Source organism: Pecten maximus, chromosome 8, assembly GCF_902652985.1.
Source record: "Pecten maximus chromosome 8, xPecMax1.1, whole genome shotgun sequence".
In the NCBI taxonomy this organism is placed as follows: domain Eukaryota; kingdom Metazoa; phylum Mollusca; class Bivalvia; order Pectinida; family Pectinidae; genus Pecten; species Pecten maximus.
Genome location: NC_047022.1, coordinates 14,781,482 through 14,808,529, shown reverse-complemented (window position 1 = coordinate 14,808,529; position 27,048 = coordinate 14,781,482). Strand labels below are relative to the sequence as shown.

The 27,048-nt window shown below is 35.4% G+C and overlaps 2 protein-coding genes across 3 annotated transcripts; both read right to left on the bottom strand.

The window, feature by feature from the left end:
- Positions 1 to 1,257: 1,257 nt before the first annotated feature.
- LOC117332139 (zinc metalloproteinase nas-6-like) lies at positions 1,258 to 7,919 on the bottom strand. The gene is made up of 4 exons (XM_033891023.1): positions 7,709 to 7,919; positions 6,891 to 7,112; positions 3,203 to 3,225; positions 1,258 to 1,323 (listed from the first exon to the last, which is right to left on the bottom strand). Exons 1-4 carry the CDS (start codon positions 7,917 to 7,919, stop codon positions 1,258 to 1,260), a joined length of 522 nt encoding a protein of 173 aa, XP_033746914.1.
- Positions 7,920 to 14,697: 6,778 nt separating this feature from the next.
- Positions 14,698 to 18,530, bottom strand: LOC117332545 (zinc metalloproteinase nas-7-like). 2 transcript variants are annotated; one of them, XM_033891496.1, is made up of 6 exons: positions 18,383 to 18,530; positions 17,909 to 18,090; positions 16,333 to 16,554; positions 15,994 to 16,128; positions 15,591 to 15,820; positions 14,698 to 15,130 (listed from the first exon to the last, which is right to left on the bottom strand). In XM_033891496.1, the coding sequence occupies exons 1-6, from the start codon at positions 18,499 to 18,501 to the stop codon at positions 15,035 to 15,037; spliced, it is 984 nt and encodes a 327-aa protein (XP_033747387.1). In that variant the 5' UTR covers positions 18,502 to 18,530; the 3' UTR covers positions 14,698 to 15,034. The 2 variants fall into 2 exon arrangements, with proteins under 2 accessions (XP_033747387.1, XP_033747388.1); XM_033891497.1 differs by having other exon boundaries at positions 15,994 to 16,122.
- Positions 18,531 to 27,048: the final 8,518 nt, after the last annotated feature.

Genomic DNA, 27,048 nt, shown 5'->3' with positions numbered 1-27,048 from the left:
TCATTTAAAGATGCTACAGCGCCGACAAAAGTAATAATTTTATACAACACCCACAGTTAAATGCTTTATGCTATTTTAACCTTCCAAAAACTGATTTTCTAATTGTATCTTTAAATTTTAGCGTAGAAAAATAATTAACTTAAATTAAAAGCAATAATCAACAAGGAAGAAAATCAGATACAACAAATACCCCAAAAATACACATATCAACAACTAAAAAATACTTCTTTTATTATAAAAGAAATTACATTCCAACCGTACTCACAGACGCAGCCGCTCAGCCTTGAAGACTGATTCGTCAATGTAAAAAGTCTCGGGTATTATTTAAACTGTTGCATACCCTCCATGAATATCGACTCACCCCCCAACAAAGATCAAATCGATAGTTCACTCTGGTGTGAGGATAACTTTATATCTTATAAACGTTCATTATAAGGATGCTATTATATATATATATATATTTCAATTTCTACTCAAGTTTGAATCAATGAAACTACCAAACTTAATATGTTTCATTTGCCCATGAATTTGACCAGATTAACACTGATCAGTGCGTATGAATACATGGTTATAATCCTTCCGCGGAACGATTTCACTTTTTCTCCATGCTGTTATAAGCATCGAATAATTATTAAAATTATCAAATTTATAATGTATTCTTGTATTTTATGAAAGACCAGATATGCTAAATACTTTTATTTTGACAAAGTAATACTGTTTTTTAATCCTAAAATAGCAGACTATTTTACTCGACCGACTAGACATGCACAATCCGGAACTCCTCGGGCTTTTCCGCATTTAAACTTGCACAAGCTACAAGATATTAATATCTAGACCGACTTTTTTATTCGAGAAAAAAAATTGAAATATAAGGATTGAATCTAGATTTGGTCGATTTCATGGGGTCATGAATTGAGTTGCTCTTGAGACAAATTCAACATGAAATGCTTCGCAGTTCATTAAGTTTGTCTCAAGAGCAACTCAATTCATGACCCCATGGAATCGACCAAATCAAGATTCAATCCTTAAATATATACTTTTTTAATTTTTTTTTATATCTTTTATTTGCTAGTTATTATACCGTGGATGCAATTCAATGTAGTTTTATGACAGGAAGTGTTGGCAATATAGCATCTTTAACTGGTGTCCAGTTTTAAATTCAAATTGGAATGTACGTTCAATATGCTTGCCAAGATAACTTTAAAAAAGCAAATATTTATACTGGGACGCCATGATAAGGTTTATAGATACCATGTCTCACGCGAGGTCACTTGACTTCAAGATACGTCGGTAGGCGTACTGCGTCATGTATTCCCTATTGACCTGTATGGGAAAGATACAACTGTACAGTTATTATGCAACATGAGAATAAAACATTCGATAGAGGTTGTAGCGAATACTACATCACGAAACCAAGAATAAATTAATTAGCAGTCAGTGTCGAATAGGTTTGGAGAAAACTGAGAATTTCAAATCATGATAATTTGGGATTCAGAATATGTCTACCTGAATGTAAGTTTATTGCAGACTTAATTTGATATTAATCTATATCGCCTTCCTATTGTACAGGTTTGATTCCTGATTTTTACATGCATTTAAACAGACAGCGATAATAGATCAATCAGAAACCTCACGGTGATTTGTTCAAGCTGACTTGTCCATTTATTATGTCATGTGAATATAAATGAACAACTTTTCCTTGACTTTTTATAACGTATTTCTGATGTCCGTTATAGATGGATTGAAAAAAAAATACCTTGTTTTGGTATATCTAATTTGTCGGCTTAATGATGTCAGGTATAGATAAATAAATAAAACAACATACCTATCTTTGGTATAACTAATTTGTCAGCTTTATGATGTCAGGTATAGATAAATAGAAAACCATACATTGCTTTGGTATATCTAATTTGTCAGCTTTATGATGTCAGGTATAGATAAATAGAAAGCCATACCTTGTTTTGATATAACTTTTGTCAGCTTTATGATGCCATGTATCGGTAAATGAACAAGAGGTCCTTGGGCTTTACCGGTGATCTGAATTTAAACAATCAAGTACTATTGTACTGTAGTATGCAGAATCAGTAGCAGTAAAGCGAAACAGAGATCGATTTACAATAGTGTATGGAGGCCAAGGGGCCATCACGGGTTTCTTACCAACCGGGAAAATAACAACACTTGGCCAGGACAACCTCATTCATACAAATGTGAGTGATTCCCGCTGGTCGTATTTGAGAAGGAGTTTGGTATACATTTTTTAAGATAGAGGTCATAGAGGCCTTCTTTGAAACTTGGTCAGGACCATCTATAAATCATATCAGGCAGGTTTGAAATGAATCGCAATGGCGGAACTTGAAAAGAAATTAAAAACATTTCTTACAAAATGCCAGCCATAGTTGCTACTTTTGATTTCTGACTTTTCAACATTAAAAAAACCACTTAGTCAAGAAAAATCTTAAGACCATTTTCGGAGCTAGATCTCATAGGTCAGAACAAAACAATAATAAAATACATGTTGTACTGGAAAAACATGATTCCGTAATGACTATTCAAAATGGCCGCTGTTGCTGCCGTTTAGAGGTTTCTTACAAGAAAATGTTGCTGGATGGCAATCATCCCACACGGAGATGTATGATCTTTAATTTCTGATATTACAGCCTTCAAAGTTTATGTTTCCGAATATAATAGAAAGCGAATATGGTCTGACTTTAATTGACCTTTTACATTTGACTGAAAATATTAATGTAACATTTTGTTTCTTTGTTGTTGCTTTGTTATCATCAGTAGTCAGTGTGACAGTTTACTATTTGTCAACGTATGTGTAAGTTTCGTTGAAAACATATTTGAACATACATGAATCCCTGCGTAATACGTCTGAAGCCATAATCTATTCCAAAGGACTCACATTTATATTCAAGAAAGCGTATAGATCCCTGTGAAACAATTAAAAATAACAACAGAAATTTATAAGGATTTATTTTAAATTAGATACAATACGCACGATTATAAAATTGCACTGTTAAAAAATTTGAATGACTAAAGCGTCACTGTCTTTTATTTTTTTATTTTTACGTTTTTACTTCAGTGTTTGGCGTCACCTTAAGCAGCGAGAAGACTGTGAGGTTACAAAACCAACAACACTGGTGCTTCCTAAATCATACTGACGATCAGGTTATCTAGGGCCAGGATATCCCCTCCCTACAGGATGTGACCTTTCAGCGCCACCTGCAAAAGAGAATAAGGAGGAAAACACGAACTTGTTCACACACAGAGATAATCAAAATTGATAAAATGAGGGTTGAAATGCTTCATGATAATGTTTACATGTAGTTGCTATGACTATGTCATCAATACTTTGATCTAAGATTCAACAGAAAAAAACTTACATTCCAATCATCCATGTGTCGCATGCTGAGTGTTTGCCAGTGTCCGCGTGGCTTTGTGTAGCTGAGATTATGTTAGTCCGGTACCTCGATCAGTTGTATGTACGACTTTACATCCGCAGAGCAAGACGCGATACAGATGTCAACTGATAAACAGAAGTTTCCCGGAGGTAAGGGGAGCTTACTCGTCCAGGTGGCGCCGTTCAAAACCGTCAATGTGTACACATCTGTAGATGATGTTGGTGGAGTATTAACACAAGTATATGTACTTGTTTATCGAATACATTGCATTTGTATCAATGATCTTACAAAATTTCAGTAAAGAATGCAAGACTCATATCTTTGTAATGTATGTCTCTAACCCTGGACAGGAATGTCCACATTTCTGCCGGCGTGATATTTTCTTATTTCATTATAGGGTTGAGACAAGCTACACATGCTCTTTGCTCATTCTCAACAATTGTATGACGTCCTGGCAACAATACAATGCATTCACGTCAATGGAACATTGTCTGACATTGAAGGAACGGCAATGTTAAATACAAACGAGGGTTAACAGGATGAGAGAGAAAATAACCACCATCCCCTTGTTAGTGAGACAAGGATATTTCAACCCTTAGCCTCGTGTAAGGCAACTTAAGAATCTCCACCCCCCCCCCCCTCTCTCTCTCTCTCTCTCTCTTTCTCTTTCTCTCTCTCTCTCTCTGGGTGAGAAAGATTGTATCCTTCCTCCTATTGTGTGATAACCGCAGATACGAGTATTCGATCATTTCTATTATATGGTATTATTGGTTTCCTTGTTGGAATGACGACGATAGGCTCTTCGGTAACGATGATCATTGGGAAGGTGCTATGACAGATACTTCTTTTCTTACATAGCTATTTCACATATATTAAACGCTATCCAACATGGCGAGATATCTATTTTTCCTCTCATGTCTTCACATGTTATCAAGAGTTTGCCTTTACATATGACAGAGTCTGATAATTAAGAAGGGATTTGACGAAATATTGTATCTAATGCTGGTACCAGGTACTTGGTTTCTTTCCACTGTTGTCATTCTTTCTACAGCCTGTGTTCATGTAGTGTGGCAGACTCTCAGAGGTGTCGCTCCAATTGAGGATAATAGATCTCGGGAGACATTTGTTGGAACAAATTGACATTATCCCCTCCAAACATAGTGTTACCTTACAAAGGGTAAATATAGAGTAAAACATTACTACGTATAAGGTGCAAAAATGTCTGGTATATTAGTTCTGTTAAGGTTACCGGCGAGGTCATTGCTGATGATATTTCTTTTCGTGTATTGTTTCGTCAGGAAAACATGAAAAGGTAATGACAATTGCATCACTTAAAACATTGTTTTTTTTATTCAAAACATCTCCCTTTAGCCACCATGTGATATATACCACAGGTATTTGCATAGGAAATGTGAATTTATAATAGAAATAATATTGCTGTAGTATGTGTACTCTGTAAAGTACAAGGCCGACAACTCCGTCACGAACGAAACGGCGCCCCACCTCACTTTAATCGAATAAAAATGCATTTATTCAAACAGACACTGCGCATACTATAGTCGACCGTCATCAGGACATATTTATATTTAACCTACCGTGTCAATAAATACAATTTGGTACATCCGAAATACAATAATCCGTTAAAACAACGCCAAATTCCTCCGTCAGGGCACCATTTTGCAAACTGTCCCCTCAGCCCGTCCATACTCCTTATTTACATTCATGCTTGAAAAGCCATGCAGTTATTTAATCGGCTGTCGCCAGGTTACTTTTTGGGTCATCTCGGTATTGAAAAGCAATATGAATGTTTATGCCTGTCTACAATTAAAAAAAACATCATGGGCCATTGCATGACTTGTTAAATTCTGGCGTTAACACACAATACCTACTGGAATTACTCCCATAGTATTTTCATTTTAAATTCTTAATTCTGTAAACCCTACAGTTAGGTTGAATAGTGCTAGATTCTTATACACGAAATTACATTTAACTTAATCATGTAATTCATCAATCACTTATATAATATGCGATGCACATAAGAGTGGAATTGCATAGATAATCAACATTACCAAGAATACTTAACAATGCGTTAAACTCCTCTGATATTATTGACACTAAGCGGCAAATTATCAAGTTTATACAAATCGAAGTCAAGCAAGAATGTAACACGCTTTCAAATATTAAACAAACAAAAATATCATCCTTAATATTTCGATTATCACACATGATACACCTGTGTGCTAGTTCCGACTACCTCCCGAGACCTTGATACACTAATAGAATTTATGGTAATATATAATAAATTGTGGGACTCGTTGTTTTTAACAACACAGCTTAATAGAATGAAAAGTTGATGGCTAAACTTGAATAAAATGAAAATAAACATAAAACGTCTGTCCTACTCAGTTTTAATTACTGTTCAATAAATAAACCGGTCTGAAGTATAATCTTCATATTTGACGACGACATGATATATGTAAAATTTGTCGAAATAAATAAAAAGCTCTCAAGCACGGAATATTGGTACACGTTTAATTGTTCCTGTAATACCTAACCTGGTGTCAGTCGTATTCGTGATATATTTTATTTTTGTCCTGATTTCAGCAAACTTACGAAAGTAAGTCATATGAATGAGCTTTTTTTTCTTTCTTGATTTTCATGTATGAAAAGTCTAAACTTACTTAGCATTTTGTTCTACATTTGTTACAGAAAACATGATATTAATCCTATAAAATGAAAGGCCTAGCCCAATTCATGTGTATGTGATTACAGAGTGGAATTTCGATCTTGATTTCGTTTGCTTTTCCTATGTAATGTTGTATTCGGTGCATGGGACTCTCACGTTTGAAATAATATGTAATTTATAATTCTATATCATTGCTCATTAGACGAAACTATTCGAACATATGGTAAGTTAGACGACACTCTTTAAATAGCCTTAGCGTTTTCAGGACAATATGCGAGGTGTCAAAACGCGAAATTGTATGCGGAGATGACCCCAAAAAGTGCACCAGGCATCAGTCGATTTATAAACGCATAACATTTCAATCCTGAATGACAATGATAAATCTGGACAGACTGGGGAGCAAAAAAAAAGTATTCTAACGGAGGAATGTTTTTACGAATTATTTTGTTTTGGGTGTAACATTCCGTATTTAGTGACGCGGTAGGTTAAAGATGACTGCTTCTAGATGGCCGTCGTACATAGTATGTGGCGTGTCACTTTGAATAAATGCTTTTAGTCGATTGAAGTGTGTTGGGGTGCTATTTAGCTCATGGTGTTGCCAACCTTGGAATTTCCACAGTTCACATACAAGTGACAAATTAAAATAAAATAAAGTAACTAAATTTCACATTTTTTATTCATGCGATATAGACAACCGATATATAACATTACCTTAATGAAGTCGACAGTGTAAAAAATATATTCAGCTTTTTATATCATAACCGAAATTATAATTTATCAAAGCTATTACTATTACATACCTTTTTTACACCTGTACACTGTCTGTATTTTGAGGATGTCGTAGTAGCTGAGTATGCTGCTGTTTCCAAAGCTGACGTCAGGAACTGTCGTGGTGATTGTAGGACATCTCAGATCCTTGGCGAAGGCATAGGCAACGAAATGTGTGATAGGGTAAAAGTCATAAGAAAACCCTAATAGGTCAGTTGTACTGCTGGGTATCTTCTCAAAATATTCTCTTGCCACTGAAATTACATTAGTTTTATTTGTTGTAATAACTTTATATACATGTATACAGAAAATACAATAAAAAAAGCTGATATTTGATAGATGTATCTCGCTTTGGTCACTGTTAAGAATACGTTTAACATTCTGATTAATTCTGATTGACTCTTTGGCGAGCAAAGTTGTTGCTACCGAGTATTGTTTGTCTTGAAGACTACGCTTAATTGACACCGAGAGTTCGTCAAGTAGTCAGATTTACTCAGCTGGTGCCTGTCCATGTTATCATATCATTTCTATCCTGTATGTTATCCATATGTACCTGTATGTACTGGTCCCTGGTGTACGTACCATCCTATATGCTGTCCATGTGTACCGGTATGTACTGGTCCCTGGTGTACTTACTATTCTGTACGGTGTCCATGTGTACCTGTATGTAATTGTCCCTGTTGTACTTACCATCCTGTACGTTGTCCATGTGTACATGTATGTACTGATCCCTGGTGTACTTACCATCCTGTACGTTGTCCGTGTGTACCTTATGTACTGGTCCCTGGTGTACTTACCATCCTGTACGTTGTCCGTATGTACCTTATGTACTGGTCCCTGGTGTACTTACCATCCTTTACGTTGTCCATGTGTACCTGTATGTACTTGTTCCTGGTGTACTTACTATTCTGTACGTTGTCCATGTGTACATCTATGTACTGGTCTCTGTCTGGTCTCTGGTGCTCGTGGTACAAACCCAAAGTGACCAACAGTAGAGACATGATCTCCCGTTTGTACATACAGTCGCTTGTGATGAAAAGCTTCTGTCGTCCTCCAACCATTCCTACATTACTCGTTCTACACCACCTAGAAAAGATTATCGTCGCAGAAAAAATGAATGGAAAATAACAGAATAACATTTGAAATATTCTTGCATTTTGAATAACAACGAATCTTTATAGTGGCCACATGTTCAATTTAAACATAATTTAGTGACACAAGACTGCGGTCGTTTAAAACGTTTCTGTACAGTCGTCGCTGTGATAAACTAGATGTCGACCACAAGGCCTTCCAAAGTGACTCATTCTGTGAAATATACCAGAACGATATTAGAACTGAATAAATATTCTATAAGTATTGCCCTGACATTAAACAAAGCTCTTTGTGTCCAATAATATATCTGATGAAATATTACCCGTCGTTTGCCAGCGTTATATAACCATGTAATCAAGTAATCATGCCGGTCACGGAAGGGTCCCTCTTTTTTATGGAAGGTAAAACATGTATCGCTGTCCGTTCTTACGCCACCTTCTATCTCTCGCATCGACTGTTCTATCACACTCTGCTGGGTTTCGTCTGATATACAACATCAAATATATAGTGTTAACATAATGATATCTACCCAATTGCCAGATGACTGCCTCTAGTTATCATTAGTTCATATTCACTAAAATACACTATCTACAATGTATCTTAACGTCTTTCTAATGTCCTATCAGTCAGATAAAAGTACCTTTTATTTTACAGAGATGTATGTACACAAGCATACGTTATTGAAACTCGGTAAATGTCACGAAAATAGGAAGTTGATCATTATATTTTCGTTTTAATTTGATCCATTGATTTGAGTTGCAGCATATTCATATTTTGTATGGTATTTAATGATTACAACTACAAAGACCAAGGTGATAAACTACGTCTATAAAAACAAAAATACTCACCAATCAGACTGCTTTTCTGATAAACCATCATATAACGCTCTCATAGTGTGTTCTTGTCACGCAAAACATTTCTTAGCTGTAAAATGAAATAAGCAAAAATATTGATAAAAGAAATAAAAATAGTATGATCCAACTAAAGCAATATATCTGCAGAAGTAAAGGTGCTCGCAATACAAGGTCAAATGTCGAGTAATGAAACTTGTAATCTGCTTTTACAAAAGGACGTGTTGACATGACACCATTTTAAAATGAAAAATATTTAACTGGTTCCGCAAAACTAAATTTTGGGAATTTAGGAATCGATTTAAAATCATTGCTGGCTGCCTTAAACGTTTGTTTGAAGATGATTTATTTTCATTAAGAAAGGATATGTACATGTGTATATATGGAACTGATGTTAAAGAACTAATCTTATTTTCATTAGACTATTAAGATAGAAAACCATCCTGATGACAACACAGGTTCCGGAAATTGTCACAATATCTGAAATAATATTTATATCGGTCATAAGCTGAAAAGGAACAAAGTGGATAGATATGGAAGGCTTTATGATATTCTTATAATATCCGCTGACATGGAAATCTACATAGGGAGTATATGAGAAACAATCATATCAACGACGTTTTTTCTCAAACAATTCTTTCACAACATCAATTTCATTTCATTTCAACAAATTGTGTGACATTCGATTGTATAAGTCAAAAGGATCGAATAACAGGCCAAGCCTATATGGATTATCTCCTTATGTGGCAAGTATACATATATTACAATATATGGGGCAAAGAAGTAATTCAAACAGTGTGAACAATGAGGCTTGTTAAATTTTCGAGGCAATCCGCCCCTTTATCAAAACACAAAAAATGCAAATACAATCACATATTATATATAAGAAGTACTGGAAATACAATAAAATACAATAAGAATAATGTTTTAGTAACTGGAGAAACCACAATGAACCCTTCGGCAAACGTGGGCCGAAGGCGGATACTAGCGTGACTGTATCATGTTCAACACTAGAACGCTATGCGACCAACGTATATTTTGAATATTATATAGATATAAGATATATAAATTTACTGTGAAATGAAACATTACATGAATAACAAACATTTAAGGGAGGTAACTCAAACATTCACACATCATTCATACATTTTGATTATATTTTCATTTATACATAGTATTTGATCAAAATATTTTAAGATAAACTATATCTACAAGAATTAGTTATTGACAGCCATTGACCAAAAGTCCATGTGTATTTATGCACAGGTCGTGCCTGTCAAAACTATCAGCGAAAATAAAATCATATATAAATGTAGGAATGTATTATAGATTGTCAGAAAAATTATTATCAGGCAATTTTATTTTAACAGTCGCTATACGTCACATATATACAGCAGACCTAGCATACTCAACTGAAGACACGTATGACCAATGAAGACGGAGGATCTTTCAGAACATTTTATATGTATACTTATGCATTTTTGAGTTAGAAAATGTAACAACAAAATAATGTATAAAGTATAAGGTATATATTATAGGGAGCTTGAAGTTGGTTCCGAGTTCCGAGTTCCGTTTAAGTAAAACGGAACTCGGAACCAGTTCCGAGTTCCGTTTAAGAAAAACGGAAATACTATGTATTAGCTTTATTGGTTTTGGTCCCAGTTCCGAGTTCCGTTTAAGAAAAACTGAAATACTATGTCTTAGCTTTACGAGTTTTGGTCCCAGTTACGAGTTCCGTTTAAGATAAACGGAACTCGGAACCAGTTCCGAGTTCCGTTTAAGAAAAACGGAACTGGGAACCAGTTCCGAGTTCCGTTTAAGAAAAAACGGAACAGCAATGTATTAGCTTTACGAGTTTTGGTCCCAGTTACGAGTTCCGTTTAAGAAAAACTGAAATATTATGTATAAGCTTTATTGGTTTTGGTCCCAGTTCCGAGTTCCGTTTAAGAAAAACTGAAATACTATGAATTAGCTTTATTGGTTTTGGTCCAGTTCCGAGTTCCGTTTAAGAAAAACTGAAATACTATGTATTAGCTTGATTGGTTTTGGTCCAGTTCCGAGTTCCGTTTAAGAAAAACTGGTATACTATGTATTAGCTTTATTGGTTTTGGTCCCAGCTCCGATTTCCGTTTAAGATCAACGGAACTAGGAACCAGTTCCGAGTTCCGTTTAAGTAAAACGGAACTGCAATGTATTAGCTTTACGAGTTTGGGTCCCAGTTCCGAGTTCCGTTTAAGAAAAACTTAAATGCTATATATCAGCTTTATTGGTTTTGGTCCCAGTTCCGAGTTCCGTTTAAGAAAAACTGAAATACTAATATCTGACAGAGATTCCCAGCCATTTTTTTTCATATAATTTAATGTGTGATGTTCCTGATCTGAGTCCTGTTATGATTCTTGCTGCTTCTAATGAATATTTTGATTTGTGTGTGCAGTTATCCAAGATTATGTCTGCATATTCTAAAATTGGTCTTATAAATGCTGTGTATATTTTGTTTAAATACTTACGATTCACTTTAAATTTTATGTATCGAAGAACATTTAATCTACAGTAGGCTTTTCTATATATATTTAGGATGTGTTATTTCCATGTTGCGTCTTCTTTTAGAGTAAGTCCAAGATGTTTCTGAACTGCGGAATCTGTAATTTGACTGTTTTGTAAAGTTATTGGAGGGTGGTTTTTGTTTTGTTTCCTTGAAAAGATTACCGATTTAGTTTTGTTAGGGTTAAAATTAATTGTGGGTGATCGCCTTCGGTAGAGACTCTTTGTAATATGTCTGAGATAGTTTTGAAACCATAAAATTTCCATTAATTCCATACATTTTAGCTTCTGTATAAGACCTTCATGCCAGACTCTGTCTAATGCTTTACTTACATCTAAGAAAATAAACCTGAGCTCTTTTCCCTTGTCTATATCACTAGTTATCTCATTATAAATAAACAACAATTGATTAAATGCGTAAACACCTGGTATAAAACCAGACTGATGCTTTGTTAAGATAGAATTTCAGTTAAAAAGGTATTCAAATATATTTTTTCCATTATTTTACTAAAACATGAAGTTATAGATATTTATCCTATGATTTAAAACATCATTAGATGATCAACTTCCTTTATAAATAGCATTTATGTTTGATTGTTTCCATCTATATGGCAGTACTCCTGATTCTAGAGTTTTGTTGAAAAGAATACTAAAAGGTAAAATAAGAGAGATTCTCAGCTTTTTTTTACAATTCTAAGAACAATTCTATCATGGCCAGGTGCTCTATTTACATTGAGAATGCTAAGTTGGTACATTACATCTTACTCAGTGATGTGAATATTAGTTAAGGAGTGTGCAACATATGGTCGAGCTGTATGTGGCAATTCAAGATCATGTGATGATGTTGAAATATTAGTAAAGTGATTGTTGAGGAGCTATGCTTTGTCACTAGGATGATAGATTAGTGGCTGTCTTTCCTTGTTAACATACATGTTTACAATCCTGAAACGCATAGAATCTACGTACTTTAATTATTATAGCCACATGATATGTTAAGACTAGTAGGATGACAGTTTGTTTTAACATTGATTATTAAGTGAGGAATGCGATGTCTTTATGTTGAAAATCAGTAGGTGTTTTTATCGATTGTACGACAATTAGTTGACGGAATACAATTGTCAGTATTTCTCTTTATTACAATTATGACAGTGAAAACAGAAAAAAGTGGAACGTGTGTTTTTTTTTAAATAATCTATTCAACATAATTAAAAGACGTTTTCCTGAAAGTAGACATATATTTTCTCTTAAATTCGTAGATCATTTGGCTTTTTACTTACTTACCTGCGTGAAACTAGTCCTTAAAGGGGGCATTATAGTGAATATTGACATTCGTTATGACAGATGTCTGATATGAATACATATCAATATATTTCTTATTGTTGTAGTTATCGCTGTGTTAAAACTAGGCTCTTCCTGTATTACAATGGTCTTCACTTATTGTGGTGATACGTAATTTCAAAGTTGTAAAAAAAATGTTTTATTTGTTTTAAAATATTTATAATATTTACTTATGTACCTGTGGATGACTCACCGCCAGTACCTGTATGCAAGTGTATGCAAACACAAGCAAAAAGACTCCAAGACAGGTTGAATACATGGGCGAAGGCTCTGCTTCACAGTTGAAACAATGCAAAAGTAATCTGTAACTTTATGTAATGTGTCTATCGCTTAGGAAATAATGGAAGATTTTCAGCAGCTCATAACATGTTGTTATCAAAGTATATTATATACAGCCAGCCTTCCCAACAAGGGGGAATTCTTTTCTGTTATCTTACGTTTGTGATAATACGCTGGTGACGACAGCAATGAAATATTGATCCGAGTTTATTATATATAATGCAATCCAGTAAAAAAATGTAAAGATAACGTATGGGATTTTAAAAGTTTCCCAGTTTCGTGAACAAGATAATGAATATTGTAAATATATAGGGCTTGTTATCAGTACGAATATACTTTTATATTATGCCTTTATTTAGGTATCTTCAGTATGCGATAACACGTGTTGAATTTTAACCCAATATATATAAATTTCTAACTGAATACATCTTCTCTTGAATTGTTCCTTCGAGTTTGGTAATAGATGATTATACATAATATATCCTTTTTTCGAATTTGTATGCGAACTGATATCACTAAAGATACATACTTTTAAGAAGAGGAAACAACAGATTTTTGCAGGAAATGCTCTACCGGTAGCTGCAACACAGCACTAACCCCTACATCAACGATTGTTCAAATATATTAAAATAAGGCTATGATGCATCTTGTTTTTTATTACTCTGTTGAGGTTTTTTTTTGTGTGTATAAATATAATACGTCTATCAACGAGTGTGCTAAATCGATCGATATCAATAACCCAATTTCTGTACTTAATATTGGTAGATAGATGAAGGTGACAAAAACTGTACTGTACATGTAAGTAATGTAAACAGCCTTGTAAAGGTAAAGTAACTGATAGATGGAAATGTTGAATGATTCACCTGAGGGATGTGGGTGCTACCTCTTTCTATGAATCATCAGGGTTGGCAAGGGACAACAATAATGTGGGATATGTGAATACCAATCATTCCAATACACTCGTTATTGCAGACGAGATGGTGCCGTACCGTTTGATAGTGTGTGTATGACCTAAAACATATGATGTCATACCTATCGATAGTTATGTCTATCTCTGTTTAACAACATTTAATGGTAAACATTATCTGAATTGGTTTAAAAAGAACACATACTAGTTAGAGTTAGAAAACCTGTTACACCGAATAACTTTGGTGAAATGTTAACGTCTATGTTTCCTTTTCTATGGTTTCAATGGGATCTTAGTGTACCTGCCCAATCATCTAGACTTCGATGGGTTACTCTTTGTTGGATGGATTTACGACATTCGGTTGTCAGTTTGTTCATTTATGACACATTCATTGTTATCCATTATATGTAATCGAATCGGCCTTTTTATTTTTCTGCTAAGATTTTAATACCACGTCAATAATATATACTATTGCTTTTAAACAACTCAGAAATTGCAATAGTAAGAGTTTAAAGGAAAGTATTACATGTGACACCCCAAGGAATTAATTACCATTTACGTTTCTTCTGTACGTGTGTATACCGGTGTTTAATGCGATTTAATATATTACTCGTGAACTTCTCCTATACGGAAACTAATCAAGCTTTTTTTTTTTTTATATAACATCCTTACCATTAGTCGCGAACTGATCCTGATATGGCGTTAAATTCTAATATGACGTTAGTTCCCGCCTTCCTTCAAACTGATGCTAGTCAGTTGACTTGGTACTGATATGATGCGATTCAATCCTATTTCTGAATTTGTCAATATATACAATCAAGACTTGCAAAACTGGTTATTTTAGTATGTTTATTGACATGCAGCTCAGTTGTGTACGAAGAGTGCCATACCGTTCCTCAACATGTACTGAAGAATACATTTGAACCAAATTGTATCTCATACTATCATAGCTGGCAAATATATTCAAAGCTGTTGAAAAATTATAATATGTAATTCTTAATCAAGTGATTCAGATAACGTCAATGTAACTTGATGCACATAGACTTTTTATAATTGTTTATACCTAAAGATTCATGGTTCATCATTTGCTGACAGAAGCATGTATACGTGGATCCCTGTCACCACAGACAATCGAGTGTTGAGTAGACTGTTCACAATACTAGTGACCCTACATCTTACAATCTACATCGACACTGCGGCGGACGGTCAGGTTGTCTAGGGCCAGGACATCCCCTCCCCACAGAATGTGTCCTTTCAGCACCAGCTGTAAACGGGAATGCAATACAAATACACGTATTTGTTCAAACAATTCCAGAAAATTAATATTGTAATTAAAATGCGGTAATATTATTGTAACATCAAATATTTATATCGATTTGAAATCTAAAAAATATAAACTAATGCAAAACAAACAAACAACAAGAAAATTGAAATGTAGTACACATTTTTGAAGTAAGGAGTAAACATGTCATTATAGCTTAACAGAATAATTATGTTGAATCAAAGGACGACAACTCTGTTAATAAGTTTGATGATAGTTAGAAAATATTTGTGGGAGTAATTGCATGGAAACATAGAAATTGTTTTTCATTAAGCAATGGGTCTGCCAAATGATGTCCGGCAAAAAGGGCAATCGAAGTTGACCCAGCCCTTAGGCCATTTGACATTGTCATTAATGTTGAAGAAAATGAAAGCGAAAGACACAGTTAAAATAAGTCCCTTACATTCCAGTCATTCTCTGAGGTGTACGTCATGTTCAGTGTCTTCCATTGCCCACTGCGTTGAGTGTTATTGAACCTGTAGGAGTCAGGTTCCTCCGTCAGCTGTATATACGACTTTATATCCGAGGAGGAGGACCCGATACAGATGTCAGCAGATATACAATAGTTCCCCGGGGGAAGGGGGTATTCACTCGTCCAGGTGGCGCCATTCAGAACTGTCAATGTGTACACATCTGAAGCAGGAAATACTTTTAATAATAATTCTGTATATGTATTCGTATACAGTAAACAATGAATTGCTAAAGCATTCGGCATTTTCGAAATATTACTACCAGTACAAAACAGTGTTCTATTTATTTTCGATCACATGAATCGATACAAAATATAAACAAATTATGCTTCTTACCATTAGTCTTGTTACATTTAGCGGTCATGTAGTCCGGAAGACGCTCAGAGGTGTCACGCCATTGTGGATAGAATATATCGGTGGACTTTTGCTGGAAGTATTTGGTACTGTCTCTTAACATAGTATAGCCTGAAACTATAATACGCGTGTAATAAGCTCATTTTGATATCGAATGTTGAACTGTTGGTGACAATAATTAAACTTAATTTGTTAGCTAAATTGGTTATTTTATCAACAGAACTGACTACCGATCAAAATAGCATCTTTTCATCAGATTAATCCATAGTTTATAATTAAATATATTCAGTATTATGTATATATATACATATTTTACGGTACCTTTTGTACATTCATATAATGTCTGTACTTTAAGGACGTCGTAGAAGCTTAGTCTGCTTCTGTTGTCAAAGCTGATCCCGGATACATTGGTGCTGATGGTGGGGAAAGATGGATTCTTGGCGTATTCGTACTCGCTGAAGTGGGTGACGGAGTGAAAGTCATATGGAAAATCTAGCAGGTTTGTATCATTGGACTTTATCTTGACAAATGATTTTTTCGCCTCTGGAACAGATGATATCGGCATGACAGTTACATGTATCAAACATGAAGGTAACAAAGAAGTGTCAACAGAATCTTCAACTAACCGACATTACGGCTAAATTAAAAAAAATATCTATTAAAAGAAACGTGTCCATGTGTACCTGTATGTACTTGTCCCTGGTGTACTTACCATTCTGTATGTTGTCCATGTGTACCTGTATGTACTTGTCCCTGGTGTACTTACCATCCTGTACGTTGTCCATGTGTACCTGTATGTACTGGTCCCTGGTGTACTTACCATCCTGTACGTGGACCATGTGTACCTGTATGTACTGGTCACTGGTGTACTTACCATTCTGTACGTTGTCCATGTGTACTTGTATGCACTGGTCCCTGGTGTACTTACTATTCTGCACGTTGTCCATGTGTACCTGTATGTACTGGTCCCTGGTGTACTTACCCTTCTGTATGTTGTCCATGTGTACCTGTATGTACTGGTCCCTGGTGTACTTACCATCCTGTATGTTGTCCATGTGTACCTGTATGTACTGGTCCCTGGTGTACTTACCATACTGTAGGTTGTCCATGTGTACCTGTATGTACTTGTCCCTGTTGTACTTACCATCCTGTACGTTGTCCATGTGTACCTGTATGTACTGGTCCCTGGTGTACTTACCATCCTGTACGTTGGCGATGTGTACCTGTATGTACTGGTCACTGGTGTACTTACCATTCTGTACGTTGTCCATGTGTACTTGTATGCATTGGTCCTTGCTATACTTACCATCATAAGTTGTCCATGTGTACCTGTATGTACTTGTCCTTTGTATACTTACCATCCTGTACGTTGTCCATGTGAACCTGTATGTACTGGTCTCTGGTGTACTTACCATCCTGCACGTTGTCCAAGTCTACCTGTTTATACTGGTCCCTGGTGTACTTACCATCCTGCTCGTTGTCCATGTGTACCTGTATGTACTGGTCCCGGTGTACTTACCATCCTGTACGTTGTCCATGTGTACCTGTACGTACTTGTCCCTGGTGTACTTACTATTCTGTACGTTGTCTATGTGTACCTGTATGTATTGGTCCTTGGTGTACTTACCATCTTGTACGTTGTCCATGTGTACCTATATGTACTGGTTCCTGTTGTACTTACCATCCTGTACGTTGGCCATGTGTACCTGTATGTACTTGTCCCTGGTGTACTTACTATTCTGTACGTTGTCCATGTGTACCTGTATGTACTGGTCCCTGGTGTACTTACTATTCTGTACGTTGTCCATGTGTACCTGTATGTACTTGTTCCTGGTGTACTTACTATTCTGTACGTTGTCCATGTGTACCTGTATGTACTTGTTCCTGGTGTACTTACTATTCTGTACGTTGTCCATGTGTACCTGTATGTACTGGTCTCTGTCCGGTCTCTGGTGCTCGTGGTACAAACCCAAAGTGACCAACAGTAGAGACTTGATCTCCCGTTTGTACATACAGTCGTTTGTGAGGTAAAGTTTCTGTCGTCCTTCAACCTTCCCTACATTATCTGTTCTACACAAACTAGATAAGGCGGAAGGAGTGGAAAACAAAAAAAAAGTGTGATGAATAGAATTTTCATATTTTTGCATTGTTAATGTTCAATTTAAGCATAAATAGCGATAAAATACATGAAACAATTCTGTACAATTGTCGGTGAAATAAAGATTCTGTCGGCCCCGAACCATTCCGACGTGACTCGTTCTGTACCATATGCCAGCAAAATAATTAGAACTTAATAAACATTCTTTCAGTGATTATCTTACTTTAAAACAAAAGTACAATGTGTTTAAATATATATCTAATAAAGTATTACCCATCGTCCGCCAGGGTTATATACACGAAGTCCTTCAACTGAATGTAGGCTCCCTCTTTTCTCTTGAAAGTGATACAGTTACCGCTGTCCGTGCTAACGTCACGTTCTATTTCTCGCATCGACTGTTCTATTCACACTGACCTGGGAGGCGTCTGATGTAAAACATCATATTTATTGTCATAGCAGCATAACAAATGACCTACTGCATTCATATATCATAAACATATTCATAGTCTGCTGCGAGTGTTCATGATTTTATTAGTAGGAAACATTTATACGTAAAGCATTATAATTATTTATCCCATAACTACGCTTGTTTCACCACTGATATGGCACGTGATAAAGATCGTAGCAGTGTGTTATTGTTTTTGTTTACACACCGCAGTGTGTAACCACTTTCTAAGCCTCCGATTGGTCATTTGTGACCTCCAACAAATCTGATTGGCTAACCTTTGACCCTTGACCACGGACTATTTTTACTACTCTCACTTATCTTTTTTTTTGTCTGTCTTCAAAAGATCAGCATGTACACGTTTTTGGGAGTTGTCAGTGCTCAACATTAGCATAACTGGATGAGAGGGGTGTCCTCATGGAAATGTCGATTAATCTGGGGTTTGAGTCGTACGAAATGTAATTTGATGATGGTAAAATAGACGACGCACGGAAGCGAGATCTTGCATCGATTATAGGCCTAGCGATCCAAAACTGACCCCCCCCCCCCCCCCCCCCCCCCCCCCCTTGATTCTAGATATATGCAGTGGACCCCGTTAGCCATGAATGAATTATCAAAACAATGAACAAATGTAATACAAAATGGTTAAATCGATGTCCCTAATCGTAGTCATTTGAATGAAACGGTCGCAGCATCTAACGTTACTGTTACTGTTAGGCAGCTTCCCTTTTAATTCGATGTCATTCGGTACGGATATTGTACCAACAGACAACAAATCAACGAATAAACACTTTCTTATCATTTCACTTACCTTTATTACGAATATATTTATCCCAAACACAAAAATGTAAAAATCATCTTGGAACATTTGTCTTATGTCAGTAAACTGTGTATATATGTCTCTGAAACTGATGAGATTTCGTGTAAACACACGGACAAACGTAAACTGCATAGGCCTATTGCTCAACACTCCAGCTCGGTTTCCGAAATATTTGTTGAAATGCATGATGTCTTGAATGAATAAATCTCAGAATGAACATTTAACATCATAATAACCAGCAATAGCATACCTACGGAATCCAGGAAAGGACCGATAATTGAATCTGACAATGATTAGTCTAATATTCAGCGGTGACGTACGACTTCGCGATGACGGTGTCGTCTTCGAATATTTTGAGCGGAGTTATTTAAACAAGTTACCTATTAATGAATTACACCGACACAATGACTTTCAAACTAATATTTCGTTTTGTAAAATAATATCATTTACAAATATAGTACAGAAGATATGAGTCGTGCATCTAAAAGATATGATAAGCTTTCGTTCATAACGACCTATATTTTGTCGTGTAGTGATTTGGTTCGCGGAATTTAGTTGCTACCTTGGGAGAATTTGAACTTGACAGACTTACATTTGTAAGTAAAGAAGTTATGGGATAAACAAGTTCCCCTACTCGTGACGATTGTTTATCATTTTTATCCAACTTGAGTTAGTTAATTTTCTAATTTTTAAAAGACACTCGCTAAAGCTCGTGTCTTTTCAAAATTAGAAAATTAACTAACTCGAGTTGGATAAAAATGATAAACAATCTCCACTCGTTGGGGAACCTCTATATATCAGGTTAATATATATCATGAAATCTACTTAATCTCAAAATGATTGTCCCCAGTTATTGTTATTTCGTGATGCGAAAAAATACACGATTTATGTTCACTGTTTTCTAATGTCTACTGTTTTTAGTCGTCCAATAAAAACACCATTTATTTTACATAGATGCATACATGTAGGCATAAGATATTGAAACTCATTGAATGTCAAGTAAGTAGGAGGTTGATAATTACATCTTCTTTGTTGATTTTATCTGTTAGAGTTGCTACAGAATTGTCTTTCATGTGATATTTAATAACAACTACGAGGGTGTAGGTGCTGTTTAAGTCAATATAACTGTACCTAACACAACAATAGCTGTAATATCTTATAGATTATGTTCATGCAAAGGAAAATACTCACCCATCAGAGAGCTGAACAGATAAACCATCATGTTACGCTCCCATAGCTTGGTCCTATAACGCAAAACATTCCTCACCTGTTAAAAGATATCAGAGAAATAAACTAATAAAAGGCAGCATGTGTACACAAAAATGTGTAAAACGTATACAAATTGCCTTCGAAATTCGAAGATCTATGTCGATTTCGGCAATGCTGGCATGTTATAATATTATGCTGTAGATAAGGGGGCACATAGACTTTTATACATATATAACAAGGTATAAGATTAACACAATGGAGTTAGTTTGGTTTAATAACGATACTACAATTATAAATAATCAGAGTTTATTATACGACTTTTTTGATATCACACCCTTTATCTGGCCTGGACCATTACATCAGGCCGAGACCATGATATCAGGCCGAGACCATGACATCAGGCCGAGACCATGGCATCAGGCCGAGACCATGACATCAGGCCGAGACCATGACATCAGGCCGAGACCATGACATCAGCCTGAGGGCTGATATGGGGTCAAGGGCTGATAAAGGGTGTGATATGAAAATATTCATATCATAAGGTTTTTAGCACACATTTTGATAACAACCAAAAACAAAAATGTAATCTAGCAAGTTCACAATTATAGTGTAGAGTTATGAACAAATATTGTGACATTCAACGTAGCCGTTTCTATCACAGCGAAATTTTATTTTAGTTCCATCCGGGAGGTTCGACTTAACAAGCAGTGAGCAAAATATTTCTGCTGTTATGTGACGCCAAAGTTGCCCTTACCCAATATCAGACCTCTTAATAAGGTAGCGTGCAGGATGTCACAATATATATTAGGGTAAAATACCCAATAAAATAATAAATAAACAACAACTCTTCATCAGGTTCCTCAGTTTCCGTTCGTCTCTGATCCAGTCTATGGCTCCATGTTGTAATTTAAGTTAGCTATACCTGATGTGTTGTTGAAACAAATTCTTGTACTCCTTAGTCCTTGCAGTTTAAATTGACCTAATTGTTACTTTAACCTTTACTTAACCTAGTTCTGTCATCCAATATCAGAAAAGATGACCAGACAGTCACAGTGACTATGTAAGTGCTGCATCGTCACTAAATCAGCAAATGGTTCCATGACTAAGGCATGATTCTCATGTAGAACTTCGATTGTAAAGGAAAACCAGAAGAGTGAAATGAAGTTCAATATTTAATTAAGTAGGGAACGCATCCCAAAACAAAGTCATAAATTACATAGATATTCCTAATTGACTCGCACAATTTTTCACCCTTCTAAGTTGGAATGAGATGTGATGGACATTTATTTTAGAAACTGTATCATTACCCCTAGAATATTGAAGTCTTAAACAGTAATAAGTGTATATATTTGAACCAGATACTATTACAGTTGTATTCAGATTAACTGACTGTTACAAGTATCTATATGGGATGAGAACTGAGAACTATGTTAATAATTTATCATTCCTGGATTTACACACATAAATTAGCAATTACTTTATCAAGTGAAACAGCTGTATACTTATATATTATTAATTTAAAATCTAAACTTCCCTAAGATCACTTCCTCACAAAAACACTCTCAGTACAAACTCATACTCACTGGAAACATATAAAAATATTACTTAGGCCTAATTCCTACTCTGTTTAACATAATGAATATTACCCTACATACATATATTTAACTCTCTATAATACTGGACCTAACAATCTAACTCTTCAACTAGTACTGTCAATCACTTTTAGATCCGTAACCATTGACCGGTAATGAAAATAAGCTACGTGTACCGTTAAATAATAGCCACCCATCTAACCCTGCAGTGGTGCGTATACTGTGTCAACATTTCTAAGTAAGCTTTACCTTTAACCCAAAATAACTCCTTAAAATTCCCAAAAATACCACAAATTATCATTATCCCTAACGCGTATACCACCCCAACATTCACAAGACAAAGGACAAGCCGCATCGAGACTACCCGGCGAATGGTACATACACAACACACATACAACACACACCTATTCTAGTCAAAAGCCAAGTGAATCCGCGGTCGGTTCTCTCGTGCTACTGTTCTACCGTCGGTTTATCCGTCGGAATCCCGAGATCTCATTACCGCGATAATTATAGATAATTAATAAATTACGTTGGTAATACTTCCATTAATTATATCTTCAAAATTAGTAAAGAATTCCTGTAACTTATTTTAAGATACCGCTGTATTATTGATGCTAAAAATAACTCGTCGATAAAACACTGAAGAATTTCAAACATTTCTAAGATTACAGCAGATAAAAAGGGTCAAAAAGGCGGCAAGTAGATTTTGCATTTGCAGAGAATACACAGCTTTTCTGATATTGGGACAATTAATTGACTTAGAAGGGCATAACGTCAGGTCTACCTGCATTAAGTGTAGTCGATTCTTCAACACATCTTGGATTCGAGGGATGCTGAAGAAGAAAAGAATCTACAGAGCAATAGCCAACCCCCCCCCCCCCCCCCCCCCCCCCCCTGAAATCAAAATGTGTTTTCAATTAACGTTATTAAGATTAATATCATTTAAATAACATTTGATACGTACCTGTGGCTGAATTACCGCCTGCACTTGTACAGCGGTATATACCAACACACACAAGCAGACATGTATATGCATGGCTACTCGGTTCTGTCTTACTGTAGTAGAACCTTCAAAACCTTTATATTTAACATTGTGTCGCTGCATTCGTCGCGTTTTTATGTCGCTAAATAAATCCGTGAGCAGGTGATAACTTATCACGTTTTGTGTTAACCTTAGCCAGACTTATCGACAAGGAGGAAGTTTTAGTGTTATCATTCCATAAGTGACACACTATACCAGTGATATATTGATTAGAATTGATAATATATTTTTTTTAAACCATTATAAAAAAGTACGGACATAGGGTTAAGATTGTAACACAATCCTCAATCTCCTGAACGAGATAATAGCTATTCTAAAAATACAAAACCTTTGTTTTATCAAGAAAGCATTGTCACGAGTTGAGATTAATGACAAGGAATAAAGGTTTCTAACTAAATGCATGCTACTAAATTTCAATTACATATAGCAGTAATTACTGAGAATTTGCGTAATAACATGGCTCAGAATATCTATGTACACATGTACGTACAACTAAAATGATCTTTTGAAATAAAAAAGAAAAACTTTAAAATCAATTGAAAATAATCAAATTTATTTAATTTAGATCTTTTGCAATTTTCCATCAAGATTTCGGAATTTCCTTAGATTTTTACGGGATTTGGTTTTAGGTTGCTCACTTTCATCTACGACAAAGCTGTATGGTGTCCCTATCATCACTGACGGGTCCTAGAAGGGTGAAAAAGCCGAATGTTGTCCCTATCATCACTGACGGGTCTTAGAAGGACGAAAAAGCTGTATGGTGTCCCTATCATCACTGACGGGTCCTAGAAGGGCGAAAAAGCTGTTTGGTGTCCCCAACGTTGCTGGCGAGTCCTTGAAGGTAAACAAAGCTGTACGGTGCAGTATAACTTAATATTGCTCTAGTGTATCAAATTCTCATCAATTTGTTTCGAATGTCCTTCTTGTACAATCATTATATAAAAAAATTAGGAAGATAATAAGAAGATAGAAAAGAAGTAGAAGAAAAAGAAACAACGCACAATAGAATTGGGAAGATATCCCTCAGACTAACATCAACTACTTCTTTTTTGCATTTTTAAGACAGAATGCTGTTTGAGTCCTATATCATAACATACAAGGAAGTCCAGTTATCCCGGGTAAACTAGTTACCAAACTATGTTTTATAGTGTTAACTGTTATCTGCATTTAACAGCTAGTAAATAAATACAGAAAACCTTCGTATTATCGATTAGGTTTGCAAACCAAAATGGCGGCCAATCATCACAAACACAACAATGAAGACATTAAAGTTGTGTTCATCTTTGTACATTTTGTTTCTAAAATCACGAAGTACCTCTAGTATTTCAGACATTTTAGCTGGATTTTATAAAACACTTCCATTTCCCGTGAAGCTAAACGACTAACACATAGAGTGACACTATCGATAATGTACATAGATAATAGATACAAAACAATTCAGGCTTCCGTAGTTTATCTAACTAGAATATCTCTTATATAGAGACCACCGATAGTAAAAGATCAACTACCTATATTTTGGCAAAATTTATCAGGGTGTGGTACTGCACAAATTTCAGTTTGCGACATATATCTTCTTTCTGTTCATTGACTTCGTTGTTCAGTTCTTTTCGATGGAAGTCGCCACTTACGTTGGAGTTTGCTTATCCGAATCACAGAGCAGTGAAATATTACATTTTCCCCCTAGAAGATCAATATCGAAATCCAAAATTTAAACGGTCTATAGTTTTTTGTTTTTTGTGTTTTTTTTGTTTTTTTTTGTTTGTTTGTTTGTTTGTTTTTTTGTTTTTTTTTTGTTTTTTTTGTGAGAATACTTGGTAGTCCTCGAACTAATGGCAAAGCATAGTCCCAGGAGTTAAGAGTTAACTGCAGTTTACTGTTTACCAAAGTTGTTCGGTTCCTCTCTGGAATATCCACAATTATTCATATATCAACAATACCACTAAAAATCTAATACGTCATAATATTTTAATATAAGATTGATGTACCCAAGAGGTAGTATATGCTTTTAAATTATAAATTATTGTCTGTTAAGTTTTCTCTTTGTGACTTTAAGGAGCTTAATTATGTCACAAACAGCACAAACCGATGAACACTTCCGAGAAAAAAAACACAAAACTTACAAAATCTTTTAACATATACTGTATAAGATCTGAGAGAGTTGTTTTGTTAGTATTGTAGGTTTCGTTCAATAGTACTACGGATCATAGTATTGATTTGACGTCAATCAAATGCTACAATAGTATACAGCACAGCTGTGTAGCCAGTTTGTTCATGATAACATGAACTTTCTGTTTGTGATAGGTTTAACGCAAATATTATTGTACCATTAGCTGTAGATGTGCTAGTCGATGTTCAATTTCACTTAATTACTGTGTGGACTCCTGTACACGGTGTTGTTCAGGAAAGTCACTGTGTGTGTAACATACAATCATGTCTTAAATTATTATTATTAGTAAATATATAACTTAGTACTAATTTGATATTCTGTCAGAACAGAGGAAAAATGATATTTCCTTATAATCTAGATGCTGAGAGTAATTTCATTGTGCATATTGTATACATCGTATAATATTTTGTAATGTCTTGGGATGTGACGAAAAACAATAAAAGATGAAATTAAAAAGTCTGTGATTACTGTTCCATGAATTGAAATTCACCAGCATTATGCCAATAGTCTAGTATATAATGATGAAATTAAATCACATGTTTACAAAAAATAATTATATGATAATTAAAGGATATGATATTATACAATTATTGCCCTTGTTCCGGGTTGACATGAATATTTGACCACCCGAGAGGTGTCATGTCACCCGAGGGCGTAGCCCGAGGGTGACATGACACCTCAAGGGTGGGCAAATATTCATGTCAACTCGGAACAAGGGCAGTAATTGTTTTATTATACCGAAAAAAACATAAGTGAATTAATTTTGGTATCAATAAGTTTATTTATTACTATCAACAGTTTTTAAGAAAAGTTTTTAAGAGGTACCCCATCGTCTTTCTGGACCCGGCATAAAATTCTCCCAGTCGAACTTTCAATGTATGGACGTCGAAGTTTTCACAATCCTTGGTCTAGGCCTACCTGTTGCAGATAGGAAATGTCTAAAGGAATCCACGGCCACATTGATGACCCTTTTGGTGTTTTTAGAATCCTTTTCTTGCAATAATTTCGCCAATTCCTCCTCTGTTGGCAGACGATAGCGTCCGCCGGCAGCCATTGTTGTTGTCAAGCAGAATACTCGGAACTTCTCTGATTCGACTACTTTTGAAGACGTTACGGAAGAGAGTTCCGAGTTGGGGCTCACGAGAGGGTGACATAACGATTTTGGAGGGCTCACGAGAGGGTGACATTATGATATTCAGAGGGTGACATGATGTTTCGAAAGCGACAGCAAGTCAATAATGAATTATTTGGAAAGTTGTGGTTGACATAACGAATGTTTTTAATCACGTGACATGGTTTTCACTAATCAGAAGCTGTGATACAAGTCTGAGGTATAATAAAATATAATATCAATAGTTTATTGTCTAGTATTAGTCATTGATAACATGATAGTCTAGTAAGTATTTCAAATTAGGTACCCCTTTTGGAAGGGTAACTATCTAAAACAAATTGAAGAAGTCTGCTTACTTCAAGGAGTTACTTCCCCTTAAATCAATCTATCACATCAATTTGTATGTCTGTTTTTCTTACCACCTGATGTCACTCTAAGGAGAAGACTTAGAGAGGCTATGTCTGAGGGCGAATCCTATTGACTTTTCTATTACATCAATACAAACTATTCAAATAAGGACGTCGACCTCTGTCTTGAAACTTACTATGTTAAC